The following is an 18,138-nucleotide window of genomic DNA, read 5'->3' on the forward strand; positions in this document are numbered from 1 at the left end:
GCTACCATGTTGGGCTGCACAGAGCTGTCATTTCATAGTGAACTTGGCTGTGTTACCTGGGCCCAATTTCCGAACCCCTCTATAACTCAGCTGCCTAGTCTACAGTGCTGGCACATTATAGGCATTTAGTAAATTTTGGAACTAATTTTCTCATCCATAAATTGAGAATAATCCTATACCTTTAAGACTGTTATGAGGATGTAGAGATGGCCCATAAAAAGCCCTTTCATTTATTCATTTAACTATAATTAATTCAGTATGTGTCAAGCACTGTTCTAGGAGCTAGGGATACCTCGGTGAACAAAACAAGGATCCTTGACTTCACAGAGCTCAAATTGGGAGTGACAATAAATAAAAATAATTTAGCAAATGATATAGAATATTCAAAGGCGACAAGTGAGTAGAATACATGATAGATAATAGAGCAGAAAAGGGGATGAGTACGTATGGGAGGACATTTGGAATTGTAAATAAGGTTGTCAGGGAAGGCTCACCAAGAGGCTAACATCTGAATCAAGACTTAAACGAGTGCTCCGTGAAGACATTTGGGGGAAAGTATTCCAGGCAGAAGCAACAGCCAGTGGGGAAGAAACAGCAAAGGGCCAGTGTGTCTAGAGGTGTGGGGGGATTCAGAGAGGTAATGGGGGAGGCAGATCAGGCAGGGTCTCAGGAGCTCTTGTAGGAACTTAGCCCTTCTCTGAGGGAGATAGGCCATGAGGGAGGAGCCATGGCAGGGTCTTGAGCAGAGGAGTGACCTGGCTTGGCTCAGTCTCACAGTACCCCTGGGGCTGCTGTGTTGTGAACAGACTGTATTGGGGTGAGTGAACCATGGGTATCCCTTAGCCTCAGGCCTAGAAGTGGTTTGGAAAAAGCAGATAGGAATTGACCAACTAGATTTGTTGAGTCCTATGCTTAAGTACGGGGTGGGTGGTTCCCCGCAACCTGTCCTGCAGAAAGCCATGCTGAACAAATGCTGCCTTCCTCTCTCCTGTCAGAGCTCTTCTTCCCTGGAAACATGAAGAATGCCCAAGGAAAGAAAAGGAAGTCGAGTTTGCTCTGCTGAAGCTTCTCTCATTATTGACAGCCCTGTTTGCTCTCTGAGTGTCTCATCCTCCCCTTCTCACACAAGAAGTGCAAAAGAAGAATCTTAGAATTTAGATCTTTTTTTTTTTTTAAATCCCCACATTTGGATTTGCAGATATGCCAGTATTTGGATTTGTAGAGCTGTAATTTAAGCTGGTCTCTCCCCTGGAACCGCCTGGTGAAATGCATCTTTCATGAGGTTTCTGCAGGAGCCCAGCTACAGCTCAGACTCCCGAGCACAAATCAAACTCTGGTTCAACATTAACAATATGATGTCAGAGGCCTCTTCAAGCAGCACGGCTCTGGGAGGGATGGGCCTTGGTGTCTTCCCACCCGTGCACACTCTTCCAGGAAAGGATTAAAAGCTTCCTCACAGACAGTTTAGCTACAGGATTAATGCACAGAGAGCTGATGGTTTGGAGTGGGCTACAGCCCCCGACCCCTTCTCAGGGCACCTGTTCGTCACCCTCACCCACAGGGTAGACTAGCTCTGGCACAGCCTGCTTCAGACAGCCTGCTCTGGTGATCTGAGCAAATAAAATACAGAAGGAAAAGGATGTCATTCAGAAGCCTCTGGGCTTCCTTCCTTAACCCAAAGGTCGAGTAGTAATTGGGCCAAAGTGTTAAACTCTTTATTCAGGTTTTAAAGCCAAAGACAGGCAGGCTGGGAGGGTTAAGGAGAACAGTCACAGACCTGCACCTCTCAAAGGTGAGACAGGCCCAGTCCTCAGCTATTGTGAAGAGTCTGATTTAAATAAAAAAAGAATGCCAAAAGTAGGCTATAACATTTATCGTCTCTTTTATTGGATGGCCCTGTTTATGCAGCTGCTGCTGTGTGTATAACCTCATGACAGTGAGGTCTGCACTAAAACACCTGATTCTCCTTTCTCCCCTACCCCTCCTTCCTCCATCCTGGCAACATCCTCAGCTGTACCCTCATGACGGTCCTCGGCTCAGGGAAGGCAATGAACAGGCTAGGGATGTACCCAGGTAGGGTGGCCGACTGTCCTAGTTTGCAAGGCTTATTGTGCTAAAACTAGGAAAGTGCTGGGCAAACCAGGATGAGACGGTCACTTAGACCTGCCAGTTTCTGGCTGAGCAAACATTGATGCTGGTGCTCTAATCAGGCTGCTTGACACAGAGGGAAAACCAGACTAGGAGCCAGCCAAATTTGGCTTTGAATCCAGCCTCTCCCCTTACAATGGGTAAGATTCATGTTGACCTCCCTGGGCCTTTGTCATCTGATCTAGAAAATGTAAACAGTAAGCCTGGTGTGGAGATTTAGCAAGAGGATGCCCACAATAAATGGTTATCTTTCTATTCCCTATATTGAAATCCTTACCTGGCTCTTTCACAGGGTATAAGTGAGGCCTAGGCATCTACACGGCCTTTAGGATTTGCAAGGGGCTTCTACATAAATGATCTCACGTGAGGATTCACAAGTGAGGCAAACAGTATCATCAGACTCACTTTAGAGACTGGGAAACGAAGCCCAGAGTGGAGGAAAGACATCTCAAAGGTCACTCAGTTGACAAATGGGACTCCACCCCAGGTCATCTGGCCCCATTTGCTACTGCTCACCTGAAAAGGTCACAAAAAAACCCCAGCAGGCAATAAGCAGGGGCAGGTAAGTCTTGGAGTTTCCCCATGTAAGGAAGGTGGGGAGGAACCTGTTTTCCAGCAAACTCACTCAGCTCTCTGCTGCTGCCATGAGCCTGCGGCCCAGCCTGGGGAACAGGCAGAGTTCCAGATTGCCTAATCAGATAATTCTGCCCTTGTGCTCCTGTTTTGTACATTCTTGGAGCAAGCCATTTCAACTGAGCTCTCTACCACACCTGCAGAGTCAGGGCCGATGCCTTGTCAGGTAGAAATGTCAATTCTCAATTATTCCCCACTGCTCTAGACAGCAATACCGTGAGAGTGACTAACTGGCATTCAACACAACTTGTTTTTATTGAGTGCCTCCTCCAAGGAGGAGGTGTGTGGGATGTGACACTTGGTTCACTGTTGGGGGGATGAAGCTGTGCAGTATGGGTGAGAATTCAAATCCAACTAACATTTCTTTATTGAACGGCTGCTCTTGGCGAAGGCACATCACAGGCTTTGTCCTTTGCTTTATAGGCTTCACCTGCCTGGAATGTCTTTCCTCCCCTCAGCCTGGCCCTCTGTGGGACCTGCTTGCTTTCTTACTCCTACAGTCCTTTTCCCATAGGGCAGCCACAGGGACACCTTTAAACCCCAGAGGTTTGCCTATCTCTCTACCTGCACCTCCCATCACAGCCCCTCTCTGTGCTCTGGTCACAACTGTATTTTTTTCTCCTTCTTCCTAAACACTCCCAATTCCTTACCACCCCTGGCCTTTGCTCTTGGTCTTCCCTCTGGAGGGAATGCCAAGGCTGGCTCTTTCTCATCCTTCAAGGCTCAGCTCACGTTCCATTTCCTCAGGAGTCCTTTCCTGACCATCTTATATAAAGTCGGTCACCCCCACCACCCTCTTCTTACTGATAGTTATCCAATCCCATTACCCTATTTTATTTCCTTCACAGCCCTGCATGTGTGTTCTCTCTCTCTCTCTCTCTCTCTCTCTCTTTCTTTCTCACTCTCTTTCTCTCTCGTATTCTCATTTATTCACTCATTTATCACTTGCATTCTCCCAGAAACATGTAAATGCTTTAAGAACAGGGACTTTGCTACATCTACGGCTATATCCTTGGAGCCCAGTAAACCCACTCAAATATTTATTAAATATTATAGAATTTGTTTGTCTCTATTTAAAACAAAAAGGTTTAAAGCACGGGCCTGAAAGTAAAGCAGACTTGTGTGATCTTCCTACTTACCAGCTGGGAGAAGTCACGGCCTCTCTCCTTTTATTCTCCTTTATAAAAGAATCAAGAACACACTCAATGGGAGTTATCACCATTAATTTTAGAGCTGTGTTTCCCCCATGAGTCCAACACCCCTGATGGCAGGCACTTTGTCATTCATCCTTGCATCCACATGCCTTGAAACTTCCCGTCTCCCTTGGCATCCTCTCTATTTCTTCTTGTAGGACATGTCACAGTGTCCTAAAGCATCTATTTATTTCTCTGTCTCCCCCACTATGCTGAGCTCCATGGGGACATATTAAAAAACTAGCACAGTCCCTGTTGTAGAATGAATGCTTGGTGAATAAGACTAGCAGCCACCTAGTATGTCTTCAAGAAACGTATTTTTAATTAAACTCCCTAGAAAAGATATTTTTAAACATGTGAATTAGAGAATAATACCAGGTAGTATTGAGTGCTGAATTACATATAATAATAAAATGTGTAGTATAGATACAGGATGGCAAAGGTGGCCCACAGAGAGCTCCAGGGCCAGGCAAGAAGCCTAGGTAGGTGAAGTGGGCAGGACCAGGACTGGGGCCAATCAGACAATACATCTCACCAGCAAGGCACCCATGTTCCACTCCAGCTTCTATTGACATCCTGGGATAGGGCCTGATGGTCTCATATCTTTACATTTTTTCAAGAGAAGCTGGACATACAAATTTTTATATGAGATATCTCAAGTTTTCAAATTGTTGACAATTGACTTAAATTTTTTAAACCATTCTTTGAGATGAGCAAAGCATGTTTGGGAGCCATTTTGCAACTTCTGACCAAGTGCTCTAGGTGACCAGATGGAGGCTGGACTCTAGACAGGCATTAATGGAAGAGTCTACAGCAGAGGCCAAGTTTCAAAAGGCATCATCTCTTTGCTTACTCGTTCCCTCGCTCGTCTTATAAAACCAGGAAGGAATTCTTGATCTATGGCCAAATTTTCCCCTAAAGCATCCATGAGGCCTTTATTGAGCACCTGCTAAGTACCAGGCACTCAGTGATAAAGATGACTCTAGGCCTATCCCTCTGAGACTTTATAGTTGGTCAGTTCAAGAAATGTTGTGGAGCCACTATTGTACACCTGACTAGAGCTCAAGACAACAGGAGAGACACATAGACAACTAGGCATCATTTCCTCACCCATTAGATCTTTGGCCCAGAGTGCTGGCAGTAAACTGTCATACTACTGTGTTTTCCAGATTCTCCCATTCGCAGCCATCCCACCCCACCCTACCTAGGGACAAGGTAGCCCATCACATTTGACAGTAGCAGAGGTTTCCCAGTCTGACAGACATGGCATGACTGGCCATTGCCTAAAACATCATTCAAGTAGCAGCAGCCCCCAGACCAAGTGTTATCAAAAGTTCGGGAAGACAGGGGCACTCATCTGATCACATGTGTCAAAGGCCAGTCTGAGATTATTTTAATAGAGTCTGCAGGGCACAGAGAAGTTTCATTTTAGTCTCGCATACTGTGATCTTAAGACTTGCTGAAGGACTAACTTCCATCACCGCCCTGGCAGTATTGACTGTTTGAACTCAAAAGCACATAAGCAGATTGATTTTTTTTTCTTTTCTGAAACTAGAAAGGATCACAGTAGTGTTAGCGTAGTTTCGTTTCCACTGGTTGGTATACACACTGAATAAATAACAGTGTTACCTGGAAGAATTTAGTCAAAACAAAGTGATGGAAAACAAGGTATAGGGCTGGAGTTGCATCCTTAAATCCACCACAAATTAGTCTGTGTGCTTACAATGAGTGCATAAGTTTGGCTATTGGAAATGGAACTGCCAGCCAATCCTCCACCCCCACCTAGACCCAATAGTTTAAAATATAAATAAACAAATGAAAAAAAAATCCACTTTGGTAGCCTACATCTCAGGTACAAGAAATGAAACCAGTAAGCGAGGGTGAGGAGAACCTCCTTTTGTGACGCAGGTTAATAGGCAATACCCGTCTCCTGTCACTTCCCTAAGTCAACAGGAAGGAAATATATCCACCAGGGGCCTCTGCTAATTTGTTTCTAATTTAAGGACAATTAGGCAATTGCTACATTCTTCCCCCTCCCCCAAGAAAAGCAGCTAGAGCTCCATGCATTCTCTCACCACCCAAAGAACTGGCAACTCTCTGGAAAACAACCGACATAATGAAATGCACTTTGTACTAACTTCGAGGGACACAGAATAAATAGAATAGAATAAATAAATAGAATAAATAGAACGCTGGTCTAAGGACCCAGCCATCAACTAAGTCTTCGTTCTGTTTTATACTGTTTCCTTTCTGTAATTTTTTTTTTTCCCCAAATTTTCCCACTACCAATTGAAAACATTTCTAAGATGAACCAATTTTCGAGCTGTCCTGGTAAAATATCCTTTCTTCGGATCTTTTGGACAAGAAACTTTCCAGGAAAGAAGCGAGAGTCCCTAACGACTGCTCCTCTCCAGGTACTCCGCAGAGAAGAGGCGAAAGGGAAAGGAACAAACACCAAACTCCCCTTTCCTCTCTCATCTCTGCACTGGCGGGTGGCGTTTGCCTTCCAACTTCTCAGAGCCACAGCTCGGAAAACCACTCAAACACCCGGGTCCTGAGTGGCCGCTGCACAGCGCCAGCCCCAGCCGGCGGGTGGATTATTTACCAGAGGGATTTAAACCCGCTCCGGCGCGGGGGCGTGGCCGGGCGGGGCCCCGAGGACCCGGGTGGGCGGGGCGGAGGCGGGGATGCCGGCGGCTCAGTGCAGTGCGAAAAAGACCGGAGCTGGGGGAGCAAGCGCCTGTCTCTTTAAATGCCACGGGCTGCGCTCCCGCCCGGGAGCCCGGAGCCGGATCTACAATCCCCTCCCTCCCGCTCCGGCGCTTGTTGCTCGCCCGGCCCGAGCGGGAGCTGCTGCCGCCTGGCAGCGAGGCTGCCGCGCTCTTCTCCTCGCGCCCCACCTCCCCCAGAGCTGGCTGAGGGGGACAGCAGCCCCAGCAGGAGGGAGGGGACGCGGTGTGAACGGGAATTTCCCCCACCTCCAAGTCTTGGGGTGCACCGCAGCCGCGGGGGGAAGACATGCGTCGCTCCCCTCTGCCCAGCCTTGCTGCCGCTGGCGCTGGGAGAGGAGGGACTGCGAAGCCCACACCTGCAAACTCCCCCTAGAACTCTCGGGGTGCGGCGGCGGCCCCTCCTCAATCCCCACGGCCTTCACCTCTCTGCGGGCGACTTTGCTCAGGTAAGCCGAGCCGGAGGGAGGGGCGGGCGAGGGGGGAGGAGGAAGCGTTGCAGGTGAGTCAGGTGGGGTGGCTCACCTGCCCGGTTCGCTGCCGGGCTCTTCGCAGGTTCGCCTGGGGATGGAGGTGTTGGGAGCGGGGAAGAGTTGCCTTAAGGGCTAGTTAGGGTCCAGGGGCGGGAGGGGAAGTTAGGAAAGGGGGGATTGGAGTAAAGTTTCTCTTTCCCTCCCCACCCCCTGCCCGGCCTTGGCAGGTAGGGCGCGGGCGGAAGCGGTAGGAGCTGCTGATGCAATGGGCTTTTGCCAGGGCCAGGCGAAGGGCTGGGGGCGGGGGAGAGCTGGAGTTGCCCAGTCTCCTGTGGCCCTGATCTTAGAGGTGGAGGAATGAGAAAAGGCTCGATATACGCAAGACCGCCCCTAAAATGGCTCCAGGTCCTCAGCCCCCACCCGTTCTTTCTTTTAAGAAAAAAACGCCCTTTTCACGGAGGGGCTCCTACAGGGCTTTTTCGCCTTCCTCTCCCAACAGGTGGCCTCAGCCCCTGTCCGGGGACTGTGCCAATGACCCTAGTGGTGGTTTCGTTTTCTCCTCTGGCGGCGGTGTGAACGTGTGTCCGCAACGTGATGGGCAACCAGGTGGAGAAACTGACCCACCTAAGTTACAAGGAAGTTCCCACGGCTGACCCGACTGGCGTGGACCGGGACGACGGGCCCCGCATTGGGGTCTCCTACATCTTCTCCAGTGACGATGAGGACGTGGAGCCGCAGCCTCCTCCCCAAGGGTCCAATGGCGGCAGCTTGCCCGACGGTGGGGACGGGCCTCCGCTGCCCCAGCCGCAGCCCTACGACCCGCGGCTGCACGAGGTGGAGTGCTCCGTGTTCTACCGCGACGAGTGCATATACCAGAAGAGCTTCGCGCCAGGCTCGGCGGCGCTGAGCACCTACACGCCCGAGAACCTACTCAACAAGTGCAAGCCAGGCGACCTGGTGGAGTTCGTGTCTCAGGCGCAGTACCCGCATTGGGCGGTGTACGTGGGCAACTTCCAGGTGGTGCACCTGCACCGGCTGGAGGTGAGCAACAGCTTCCTGACAGACGCAAGCCAGGGCCGTCGCGGACGCGTGGTCAACGATCTGTACCGCTACAAGCCGCTGAGCCCCAGCGCGGTGGTGCGCAACGCGCTGGCGCACGTGGGCGCCAAGGAGCGCGAGCTCAGCTGGCGCAACTCCGAATGCTTCGCCGCCTGGTGCCGCTACGGCAAGCGCGAGTTCAAGATCGGCGGCGAGCTGCGCATTGGCAAGCAGCCCTACCGGCTGCAGATTCAACTCTCGGCGCAGCGCAGCCACACGCTGGAGTTCCAGAGCCTGGAGGACCTGATCATGGAGAAGCGGCGCAACGACCAGATCGGCCGCGCGGCCGTGCTTCAGGAGCTCGCCATGCATCTGCACCCGGCCGAGCCGGACGAGGGCGACAGCAACCTGGCTCGGACTACGCCGCCTCCCGGGCGCCCCCCTGTGCCCAGCTCCGAGGAGGAGGACGGAGAGGCGGTGGCACACTGACGGGGCGGGCGAGAGCTGATCGCAGAGCTGCGAAAGGGAGCTGTTTGCAGCAGCCGCCGCTGTCCCCTTCCTTTCTCTCTCCCTCCTTCCTTCGCTCCTCCGCCACCTTCTGGGCCCCATCTGGGATTCCTGGGCCCTTCGGAAAACGGAGAGTGGGTGAAATGCGCAGCTGGCTGTGGACAGGGGTGGAGGAAGGGGGCAGAGGGATCAGGTAGGAGCATTGGGAGGGGGGTAGTTTCCTTCCGACCCCCTTGATCTGTCCTTTCCGCGGTGGGGCAAATTGTAGAGTTGCCTGGCACTTAATGCTTGCTGAATATGGTTCTAAAATCGGCCTTTATGCATGTAGAGTTGGAGAAAAGTAGGAGAACCAGTGTGTACCATTGCATCCTCTCCGCTTTCCTCTCTGCTCTGGGCTTGGAGGATTCCTGGTACAAACTCCCGAAGCGGGTTTGTGGAGTCTCCACGGAGAGCTGCTTATCTGCTTCCCCTGCGGAGCCGGGCTGTGTTTGGGATCCGGAGGCTGGGATGATTTATTTTATGGGATTCCTGAGGCATGGGAGGCTGGCAAAACCATGACAACATCTGGTAGCGGCAGACCAAAACCAAGCAGCCCCCTGTTAAATGTAACAAATAGTTGAGCACAGTCGGGCTACAAACACAGACTTTGCTACCTCCCTCCTCCTCAACCCCAAGTAATTAGTCTTTAGGAACTGACTCTTGGCTAAGTCTCCTGCTTCACCTGCCCCTTCCCAGAGTACAAGTAAATCATTGTCAAGGGCCAGCCACCGGAAGGATTCAATTAAGGCTTGTTCTGCTGTCTTTGTTTCTCCCCTGCTGTTGTAGGCACTTATAGCTGAGTTGTTATCAGTGGAGGGAATGGCCCTTTGTGTCTCTGATCTAATTAAACCTCAGCTGTGTTCATCTGCAGGTCACAGATGGGATTGGCTTGTGCCACCCCGTAAAGTAACTACTATGGAAGCAGCCGAACAGGGCTGCCCTGGCAGGAATTAATCTCTCCTGCTCCCCTTCCTGAATAGTGAAGGTAACCCTTTTAAAAATAAGGCTTTGATGGTAATCCTGGCTTATTTTTTTTTCCTCCTCTCACTGGCCCATCCCCCTCACCCTCACCTTTGTTCTGCTGGTGGTAAAATCTTAGGCTTGAGACATTTCAATAGTAAGACTTATTTTGCTAGCCACACTGGATGGAATTTAAGGTGCAAAGTCTTGTACTGTAGCAGTTTCCTTATTGCTTGGAGAACACTCCTTCAGACTCCTTTCTTAATAGAGGTGACATCAATCACAGTTGCCACCCGGTGTAGTCAGCACCAAATCTGAATTTGTTAGCAGTCCGAAAGTACAGGTTGGTGATTGTGGGATCTGTTAGCGGAAGGCTGAGCAGATGATTTGGTTCTGGTACGGAGCTGTTTGCTTAGTATGAGACTTTTCCCAACCTGTCTCTTCTATTTCTGTGAGCTCTTTAATGGTGTGTGCCCTCAATTACAGAATAGCTTCTCTGCCGCCTGTTGCCAATACTGTCTCAAAACTTGTATAAAGTTGGACTTTTTTTTTTTAACCACCTCTTGGCAATTATTATAAACTACACTGTCATTTTGTGACCTAATTCTTAATAGTTGGAATAGAATCATACTTGAGTGATCCAAGACCAGGGCTGTCCTTGGGCCTCTTGCCTGGAGATCTCTAAATCAAGGCAAGAAGTCTTGAAGGATTTTCTTTTATACTTTTTTTTAGATGTGGAAGTTGAGGCCATAACTTTTAAAAGCCTTCATAGCACCTCAGCATGAAGTCTTTCGTTATAATTACAAGGGCATTAACTACATTCCCTGTTTTCACAGTGATCACCAAATAGTTCCCGTTACTTTGATGGTTAGAGATGAACCATACTCTAGCCCTGGTCTAAGTCTTTGGAGGGAAATCAGTTTCTTGTTGGAAATGTAGATCTAGTTTCCATGTTTAATATTCTCACAGCTCTGTGTTTATATTCTCTTGCTCAGGGAAAAGTGGAGCGAGATGAACATGGCTGAAGACATTTAGGAGAGCCTGCTATGTCTAACCGATTCGGGTTTTCTTTCGTGTATAACACAGTAGTGAAAGTTGAAAGTAATATCACTGTGCAGACAGGAGGGAGGAGGAACAGAGTGATACTGTCCTGTGGCTCTGGGCTAGCCAGATCACTTTTCTGCGCCCCCACCCCTGTCTCCTTCCTCTGTCCCAAAATGTAACCAAAAGTGAATAATGTGGTCACACAGAGCTATAGCAGTGATTGTGTGGTGTTACAAATGAACTGCTCTTTCTGAGACATTTCAACTCGAAGGAGGAACTCCTGTTAAATCCACACCAGTGGTAGCATTCTACCTCTAAACAAGAGGTTTTTGGTAGCAGGGCTTGAAAATAAACTAGAATAGGAAATCTATTCCAGATGCTGTTTTCCCTTATAATGCAAGTATTTCTATAAGGTACCAGATATGTGAAATATGTGATACTTAAGAACAGTGATTTTATTGGAAATTTTCTTACGGTTATAATGCTTAAAGTAAAGCAACAACCAACCGGTGAAGACTCCACGATAGGGAATCGAATCAACTCTTGGTTTTTTCCTCGAGATGGCAGTGTTGTGGATAAGTGAGTTTTTAATGCCCTGGCAATGGCTACGTTTGACACTTTAGAAGAAATAAATATATTTAATAATTTTTGTTTCTCCTTAGGAATAAGACTTTAGAACTATTTTGTACTGTGAATTACAGATGCTCTTTGAAGGAAAGAAATATCCATTCTAATGTTCTTCAGAAGCTCTGGCAGGGATAAGCAGGACATCGACTGGAACATATGCTAAATGAAACCAGACAAATTCTATTTTCTTACCTAAGCAAATATTTTATTGCAGCTGCTTATGTATGTCAAAGGAGCCCACAACTTCAGCTATACACCTTTTTGTATTGAAAGAACTCATACTTTTTGTAGCTTTTATTCCACATTTAATTTAAAATGGCTTTGTAGCACTAAAATGCCTAACAGAAGACGACTCCAGACCTTTAAGGAAATGTTTAGTTTTTATGAAAAAGAGACTACAGTGGTTAATCGTCTCATGTCTTTGGTGCTGCTGGCCCTAATAGCACCACTGGACAACACCACAACCACATGGAAACATATTTTTGGAAGCAGAACTTTAATTTTATATGACATATACTATGGAGAGCTAAGAAAATTTTAGGACTACTTGTTTTCTATTTTTTTTTCTTCTTACCAAAATGGAATCCACTGTGTTGAAGACTCTTGATATGTGCTTGTCTAACCATTTTTTATAAATTAGAATAAAATCTAGTGTGATCATGGTCATCAAATGGATTTGTTTGGAAAGTTACATCTTATTTTTGAATTTTTTTTTAAATCAGGGTAACTATGAACTTGACTGGATAATTCAGCTTTTCATTAGGTTGTTTTGTTCTTGTCTATAATATTTGTGATCCATGGAGAATTACATTGACTAACAGGATAAATTCCACATGCATTTTATTTCCCAATGAATTGTGTAAACTTTATTTTTGTTGAAGGTTGTATGTTAAATCAATGTTATGTTCTTATACCACTTCTTGAGAAGGAAGTTCCAATTTGAAATTGTATCATTTCCTTCAAAATGAAGGGCAGTGCTTAGTTAAATAAAAGATTGATGATATCTTTTAAGCCATTTCCTCTTCACTCTGTCTTATTAAAATAAAACCTGTCCGGTCCTTATGAAAAATGCTATGAGGGTTTCCAATAAACCATCTTTTAGAGTTAACTGAATTTTTTTTTTCCTCTTGTATATCTATTTTCTGACATTTTTGGTCCAAATTCAAGCTACTTAGCTTACTGTAATTTCTCTAGAATATTAGTGTATATCATCATCTTTGCATTGCTCAGTAAACATTTTGTTGAACTCAGTAAAAATCCTACATTTACTCTGAGGATTAATCATCCATTGCTTCTAAGATATCAATGTTCATGAAAAATGTCTCATAAATTTTCAATACACATTGATTTTTGAGAATCGATGCAAAAATTTCTGGAAGCCACTCACATTATGAAATCTACACTGAGGAGTTTTGATGTTTAGTAACCCGTGTTTCATCTCAGGTTGTTTCAGAGCCCCAGACAAAGGAAATGTGCTTGCCACTAATATAATTACAGAAAATGGGTAAACATGGTCACATGGCACTGTTGGCATGATAAGGGATGCAGGTGCCAGCAGTTGGTAAAGGAACAGATGTGGCATCAGACTGGCATGTGGGAGGCCACTAGCATTCCCTAGGCCAGTGCCTGAAACCTCTGCCACAATCCTGTGAGGTTCAAATTCCTGGGCTTTGCAAATAGGCTCCTGTGAGAATTTTAAATAGGAAAAATTGAACGCTGGAGATTATAGGAAGCCCAAGCAGCCGTGAGACCCTTCATCCTTAGAATGGGATTCTAATTTATCACGGTTTACGTTGTACAAGAAAGTACAGAAAGGGGAGCCTAATATAGAACGTGCATTTATTCTTGGGTGATTAAGGTGAAGGCTGTCCTTCCTATTTCTCAAACTAAGTAGGCTGTGCTTAATGTAGGAAAATGACATGTTTGGAAGCATTTAAAAGGACTTCCAAAATGAGCAGGCCCAGAATATATGTAGAAGGGCTTTTAGTTCCTTTTATCGAATCTACTGGGGAAACTGCTCATTAAACAAATATAGCAATTTTATCTGCAGAGTAAATGCAAGAATGGCTAATGTCTGTATTTACAATTGCAATAAGGCATTAAGTGTCAATGAAGGGCTAAAGGATGCTGAGCCCTAGCCTAGGAAATAGAAATAAACAGATTAAAAAAAAAAAATGCAAAACAGTCCTGCCCCTGAGCTTGTTTCTAAGAAAATTTCACTCATACATATAGATCAGATAATAAAAGGTGGCCCTGTAAAGTACTGATGGTTGGTAGGTATTCAAATAAAGCTGATGTATCTAAGTTTGATTTAGAATTTGAAAACTGGTGTTAGGTAGGTATGTGGAGTGTGTACTCCTGTGGGAGAAATCAGACCAAAAACATGAAGGTACACATGATGATGGGGGAAAGGATATAACCAATATATTTACTAAATACTTAACTTGGAGACTCCTTAATTCCCAGTGCCTAACATACAAAGATAAGCCAGATCCATAGTTACTGTCTTCATGTACGTTGCATTCTAAGAGGCAAGACAGATGACTGCTTATTAAATTTACACGGCGTTTTATTACAACTGTGTTAAGTGCAAAGAAGGAAATGTACAATGTGTGTGGGAGAGGATCTCTCTTCATCCGTGACTCAGAGAAGGCTTCCCTGAGGAGTATGCTGAGCCTCGGAAAGGTCAAAGAAGGAGCCAGGTGCTTCGAAATGGGCACTGATTACATTAAGGAAGGAAGGCTGGAGAGTGAATGAATGAACCTCAAGTGCTCTCGGAATGCCTTTGCTCATGCTCCTGGTATTCATCCATTTCTCCTTGGGGCTCTTCCACAACATGTCCAACTTGTATCTCCAACGAGTAACACGTGACCAGGCAAAGAGATCCCCATTAAAAATTTTAGTGAGTGAATGAATTTTGGGTTTGGACTCTGCTAGACTAGAAAGCCCCCAGATTATTTCAAGGTGATGTTGTGACTATGGTTTGAAGAGAGTGAACATAGCAGTGGTTTTTAGGGTGCATTGAACCTGGAGAGCAAATGAGTGGCTCTGTCCTCTCCTCCTCCAGAACTGGAGATTGTCCTGTTAAAGTTATGGATGCTTTAAATTGCCAGCCAGGTTATGAAGTGGAGTGTGAAGGCAGGCGATTGCCCGATGCTGGTGAGTGGACAAGGGGCATTGGCCAGGCTGGAAGGAAGGAAGTAGCGGTAAAGCGGAGCAGGAGGTTTTATAGCCTGTTACAGCCTTGGAATTGTGATTGGGGAAGAGGTTGTTTTGTTCACTTGACAAGCCACTGCTATAATATAGTCTCTAGTGCCTTGTCAAATGTAGCCATAACTGACTCAAAAGATGAGCTTTTTACTACTTTCTCTGGGAAACTTGTACAATGTAGTCAACTCCCAGAGTCTGGTTGTCTTGATATTCCGTGCATTCTTTTTAACCTCATAATTTGAGGATTCTTAGTTAAAATACTAAACTGAAGGTAGAGGGTCTGACCTAGGCAGAAGTTACATACTTTCTTGGAGAGTTTATTTCCTCTTCTGTACAATACTAGTGACATTGTCAATTCACTTAACTCTTTGAACTTCATTTTTTTTGTGTATTTGTAAATACAAATTTTTAATACAATTAACGTATATGTAATAATACAATGGGACTCTACTTTAAATGGTGGTCGTGAGGACAAATGAAAACAATGCATATAGAGCCCAGATCAATAACTATTTAAGATTAGCTAGGGAAAAAGAGTTATTCTATGTGTTCAAAAGCCTTAGTCAAAATAAAGTTACTGTCTGGGAGAGAGAGGTCTTCCCTTTAGTCTTGGAAAATTTCTTAGCTAGATATGAGGATTTGGTATGATAAGAAAGAGACGACTCAGTACTTCAGTTGTTCAGCAGGTGCTGTAGTATTTGAAATGTTTCTTGAGCTTTGATCTTTAGTAGATGAACCATTCACTTTGTTTACACACTTTAGTATGTTTGCTCATTAATTCAACACATATTTATGGAGCACTTTGAAGGCACTGGGTGCTGGATAGCCAAGAAGGGATTTTGCAGTAATAATGTTAACTATGATGATGTCACCTTGCCCACTCTGTCCGCAGACTTTCTGGACAGATATTAACATCATCTTCATTTTATAGCTGAGAAAACAGGTTTAGAGAAATTGAGTGATTTGTCCAAGATCACACAGCTAATCACACACAGTCTCTGGCCTGGAACAGGAAAGCTGGTCTCTAAAGCCGGAGGCCTCTGTTCCTCCACTGAAAGATCATGTGACCACTCCTCCCTCTTCCTCCCCTCACCACATGGGGAATAGTTAGAACTTCTTCTGCACCAATGAGTAGCATGGAGTATTATCTGAATAGCAGCATATTTTCACTGTTACTGCAGCAAACCTGGAGGCAAGAAGAGGCAGGAACAAGAAGAGAGGCAACTTGGCCAAGAGAGGTTTTGCATTCTTATCATGAGCAACAATAACAGTATTTAATCATCCCACCCTCCCTGTGTTGAAGCACTGGGGCAGTCCCTCCTTCAACTGTCCCTCCTTATCTGCCCTTTTGTGACTTTTTTTTCCCTCATAAGTAGAGGTCAGCCCACACAGGCCTACTTCACAGCATGGCTCCAATCCCTGACCTACAGTGTGACCTTGGACAAATTAGTAACTTCTTTCCGCCACCTTGATTTATCTAAAAATCAGAGGCTGTGGTGGTTGATGCCTGTAATCCCAGCCCTTTGGGAGGCCAAGGTAGGAGAATCATTTGAGCCCAAGAGACCAGCCTGGGCAACATAATGAGACTCTGTCTCTACAAGAAATGAGAAAAATTAGCTGGATGTGGTGGCATGTGCCTGTTGTCCCAGCTGCTCGGGAGGCTGAGGCAGGAGGATTGCCTGAACCTAGGAGTTTGAGGTTGCTGTGAGCTATGATCATGCCACTGCACTCTAGCCTGGGCAACAAAGTGAGACCCCATCTCTGAAAAACAGAAAATATAAGTCAGGGCTATTAGGAGTACCTACTCCATACAGCTGTTCATGGGTTACCTGAGATGATGTAAATCAAGAACATCATGGGGCACTTAGGTGTCGTGTGGTGAATATAGCAGTAGGCTCTGCCACACAAATGGCCCCACTCTGAATATGATCTGTGACCTAGAGCAATCCCCTTTACCATGCTAGGAACTTGGTTCTGGGTTTGTGTGTTTGGGGCACCCAATGCCAGCAGCAGTCTATGACAAGGTTCCAGGTTTAACGTTATCCTTCGAGATGGTTATAAATGTTGCCATTTGCTCTTTCTTTGTTTTAATTATTACTGGTTCCTTGGCCATCACTTTAAACCTCAATCATGTAAAAAAAAAATTAATGATGATAAATAATTGACTAAATTTTAGAAAGTGCTATTGCTGTGAAAAGTTGGCAGATTTTGTCATTATGTTTAATATTATAAACCAAACCTGAACAGTGGATGGGAAAAAAAGGCAAGGATAGGAGTAAATTGATTCACATCTTTATTTTGGAAAAAGTGTTTAGAGATTTTTTTGTTTGTTTAAGTTTTGCTTCATTCTGTACCGATTTGTTTTGTTTCTCATACCAGAGTATATTTCTCCTTGCTCTCTGGCTCCACTCTAGGCCAGTACATCACAGCCCATGGAGAGAATTCTCTTGTATCTCAGTGGCTATGCATGCTTTATTCTGCTTTATTCTAAGGGAGTCTGTTTCTTCTCATACTTAAGAAAGAGCAAGGTTGTCCCTAAAGCCATAAAACATTTACTTGAGTACTTTTTAAAAAATGAATAGACTATTTTTTAGAGCAGTTTTAGGTTCGCAGAGTTCCCCTCTTCCCTCTCTCCCCACAACCTCCCCACCATCAACACGAGGCATCAGCGTGGTGCGGTCATTGCACTCAATGAGCTCACACTGGCACGTACTTATCAACCAAAGTCCACGGTTGACTAGTGTTCACTGTGTTGTACATTCTATAGGTTTCGACAAATGTGCCCACCGTCATAGTACCCTATAGAATAACTTTACACACGACTTTTTCTCCTTTTATTTCTTTTCCCCTCAGGGGAGGGTTGGACTATTTTCAGCTGCTTTTATCCAGCCTTAAGTGACACTTCTCTGCAGCCCCTTGTTGTCCTCTCCAGGTCAAATTACGTTCCTGGCTAGAACCGTGTTTGTTCATTCCTTAAGTATTTACTGAGGCCCACCAGGCTCTGGGGCTAGACAGCAACACCACATGGTCTGGGTGCCTGCCCGTGGTGCACTGCGGAAGACAGACAGGCAAACAGCATGTGCAATAAATACCTTGTGAGGAAGTGTGACAATGGAGTTGGCACACACACCAGGCCCTGGGCGGCCTGAGCAGGGAAAGCTGACCCCGGAGTGTGGGTGGGAGGGGTCCAGGATAGGCTTCTCAGGGAGGGTTGAACAGGTAGGGTGAGATCTTATCAGAGAAGATTCTAGCATAATCCTGCTCCTATCTCATCAGCCCTTTCTTTCAGGAGTAAAACACACATCTGCCTCTGTATGTGGCTGGTGCGGTGGAGTGGGGGCTGGGCATGAGAGCAAACACCAGGAATAGCTTAGGAACTCCTATTTTTCTTAGTGCTGATACAGACTTCAGCCAACCGGGTCACACTGTTACGAACTCCAAAGTGAGCTCAATGTTGCCACAATAAAATGTTCTCTTATCTTTAGCACCGCCATCCAGCTGACCTTAGGAATAGCAGAGCCATTCTGGTGCTGAGGA

At 46.0% G+C, this 18,138-nt stretch overlaps 1 protein-coding gene across 1 annotated transcript; it reads left to right on the plus strand.

Annotated features, from left to right (window-relative positions):
* Window positions 1–6,823: 6,823 nt before the first annotated feature.
* Window positions 6,824–9,759, plus strand: FAM84B (family with sequence similarity 84, member B). The gene is made up of 2 exons (XM_012645504.1): window positions 6,824–7,152; window positions 7,676–9,759. Exon 2 carries the CDS (start codon window positions 7,771–7,773, stop codon window positions 8,701–8,703), a length of 933 nt encoding a protein of 310 aa, XP_012500958.1. The 5' UTR covers window positions 6,824–7,152; window positions 7,676–7,770; the 3' UTR covers window positions 8,704–9,759.
* The last annotated feature ends 8,379 nt before the right edge of the window (window positions 9,760–18,138 follow it).

The sequence above is a fragment of the Propithecus coquereli genome, unplaced genomic scaffold, assembly GCF_000956105.1.
Source record: "Propithecus coquereli isolate 6110/MARCELLA unplaced genomic scaffold, Pcoq_1.0 Scaffold234, whole genome shotgun sequence".
Classification (NCBI taxonomy): Eukaryota; Metazoa; Chordata; class Mammalia; order Primates; family Indriidae; genus Propithecus; species Propithecus coquereli.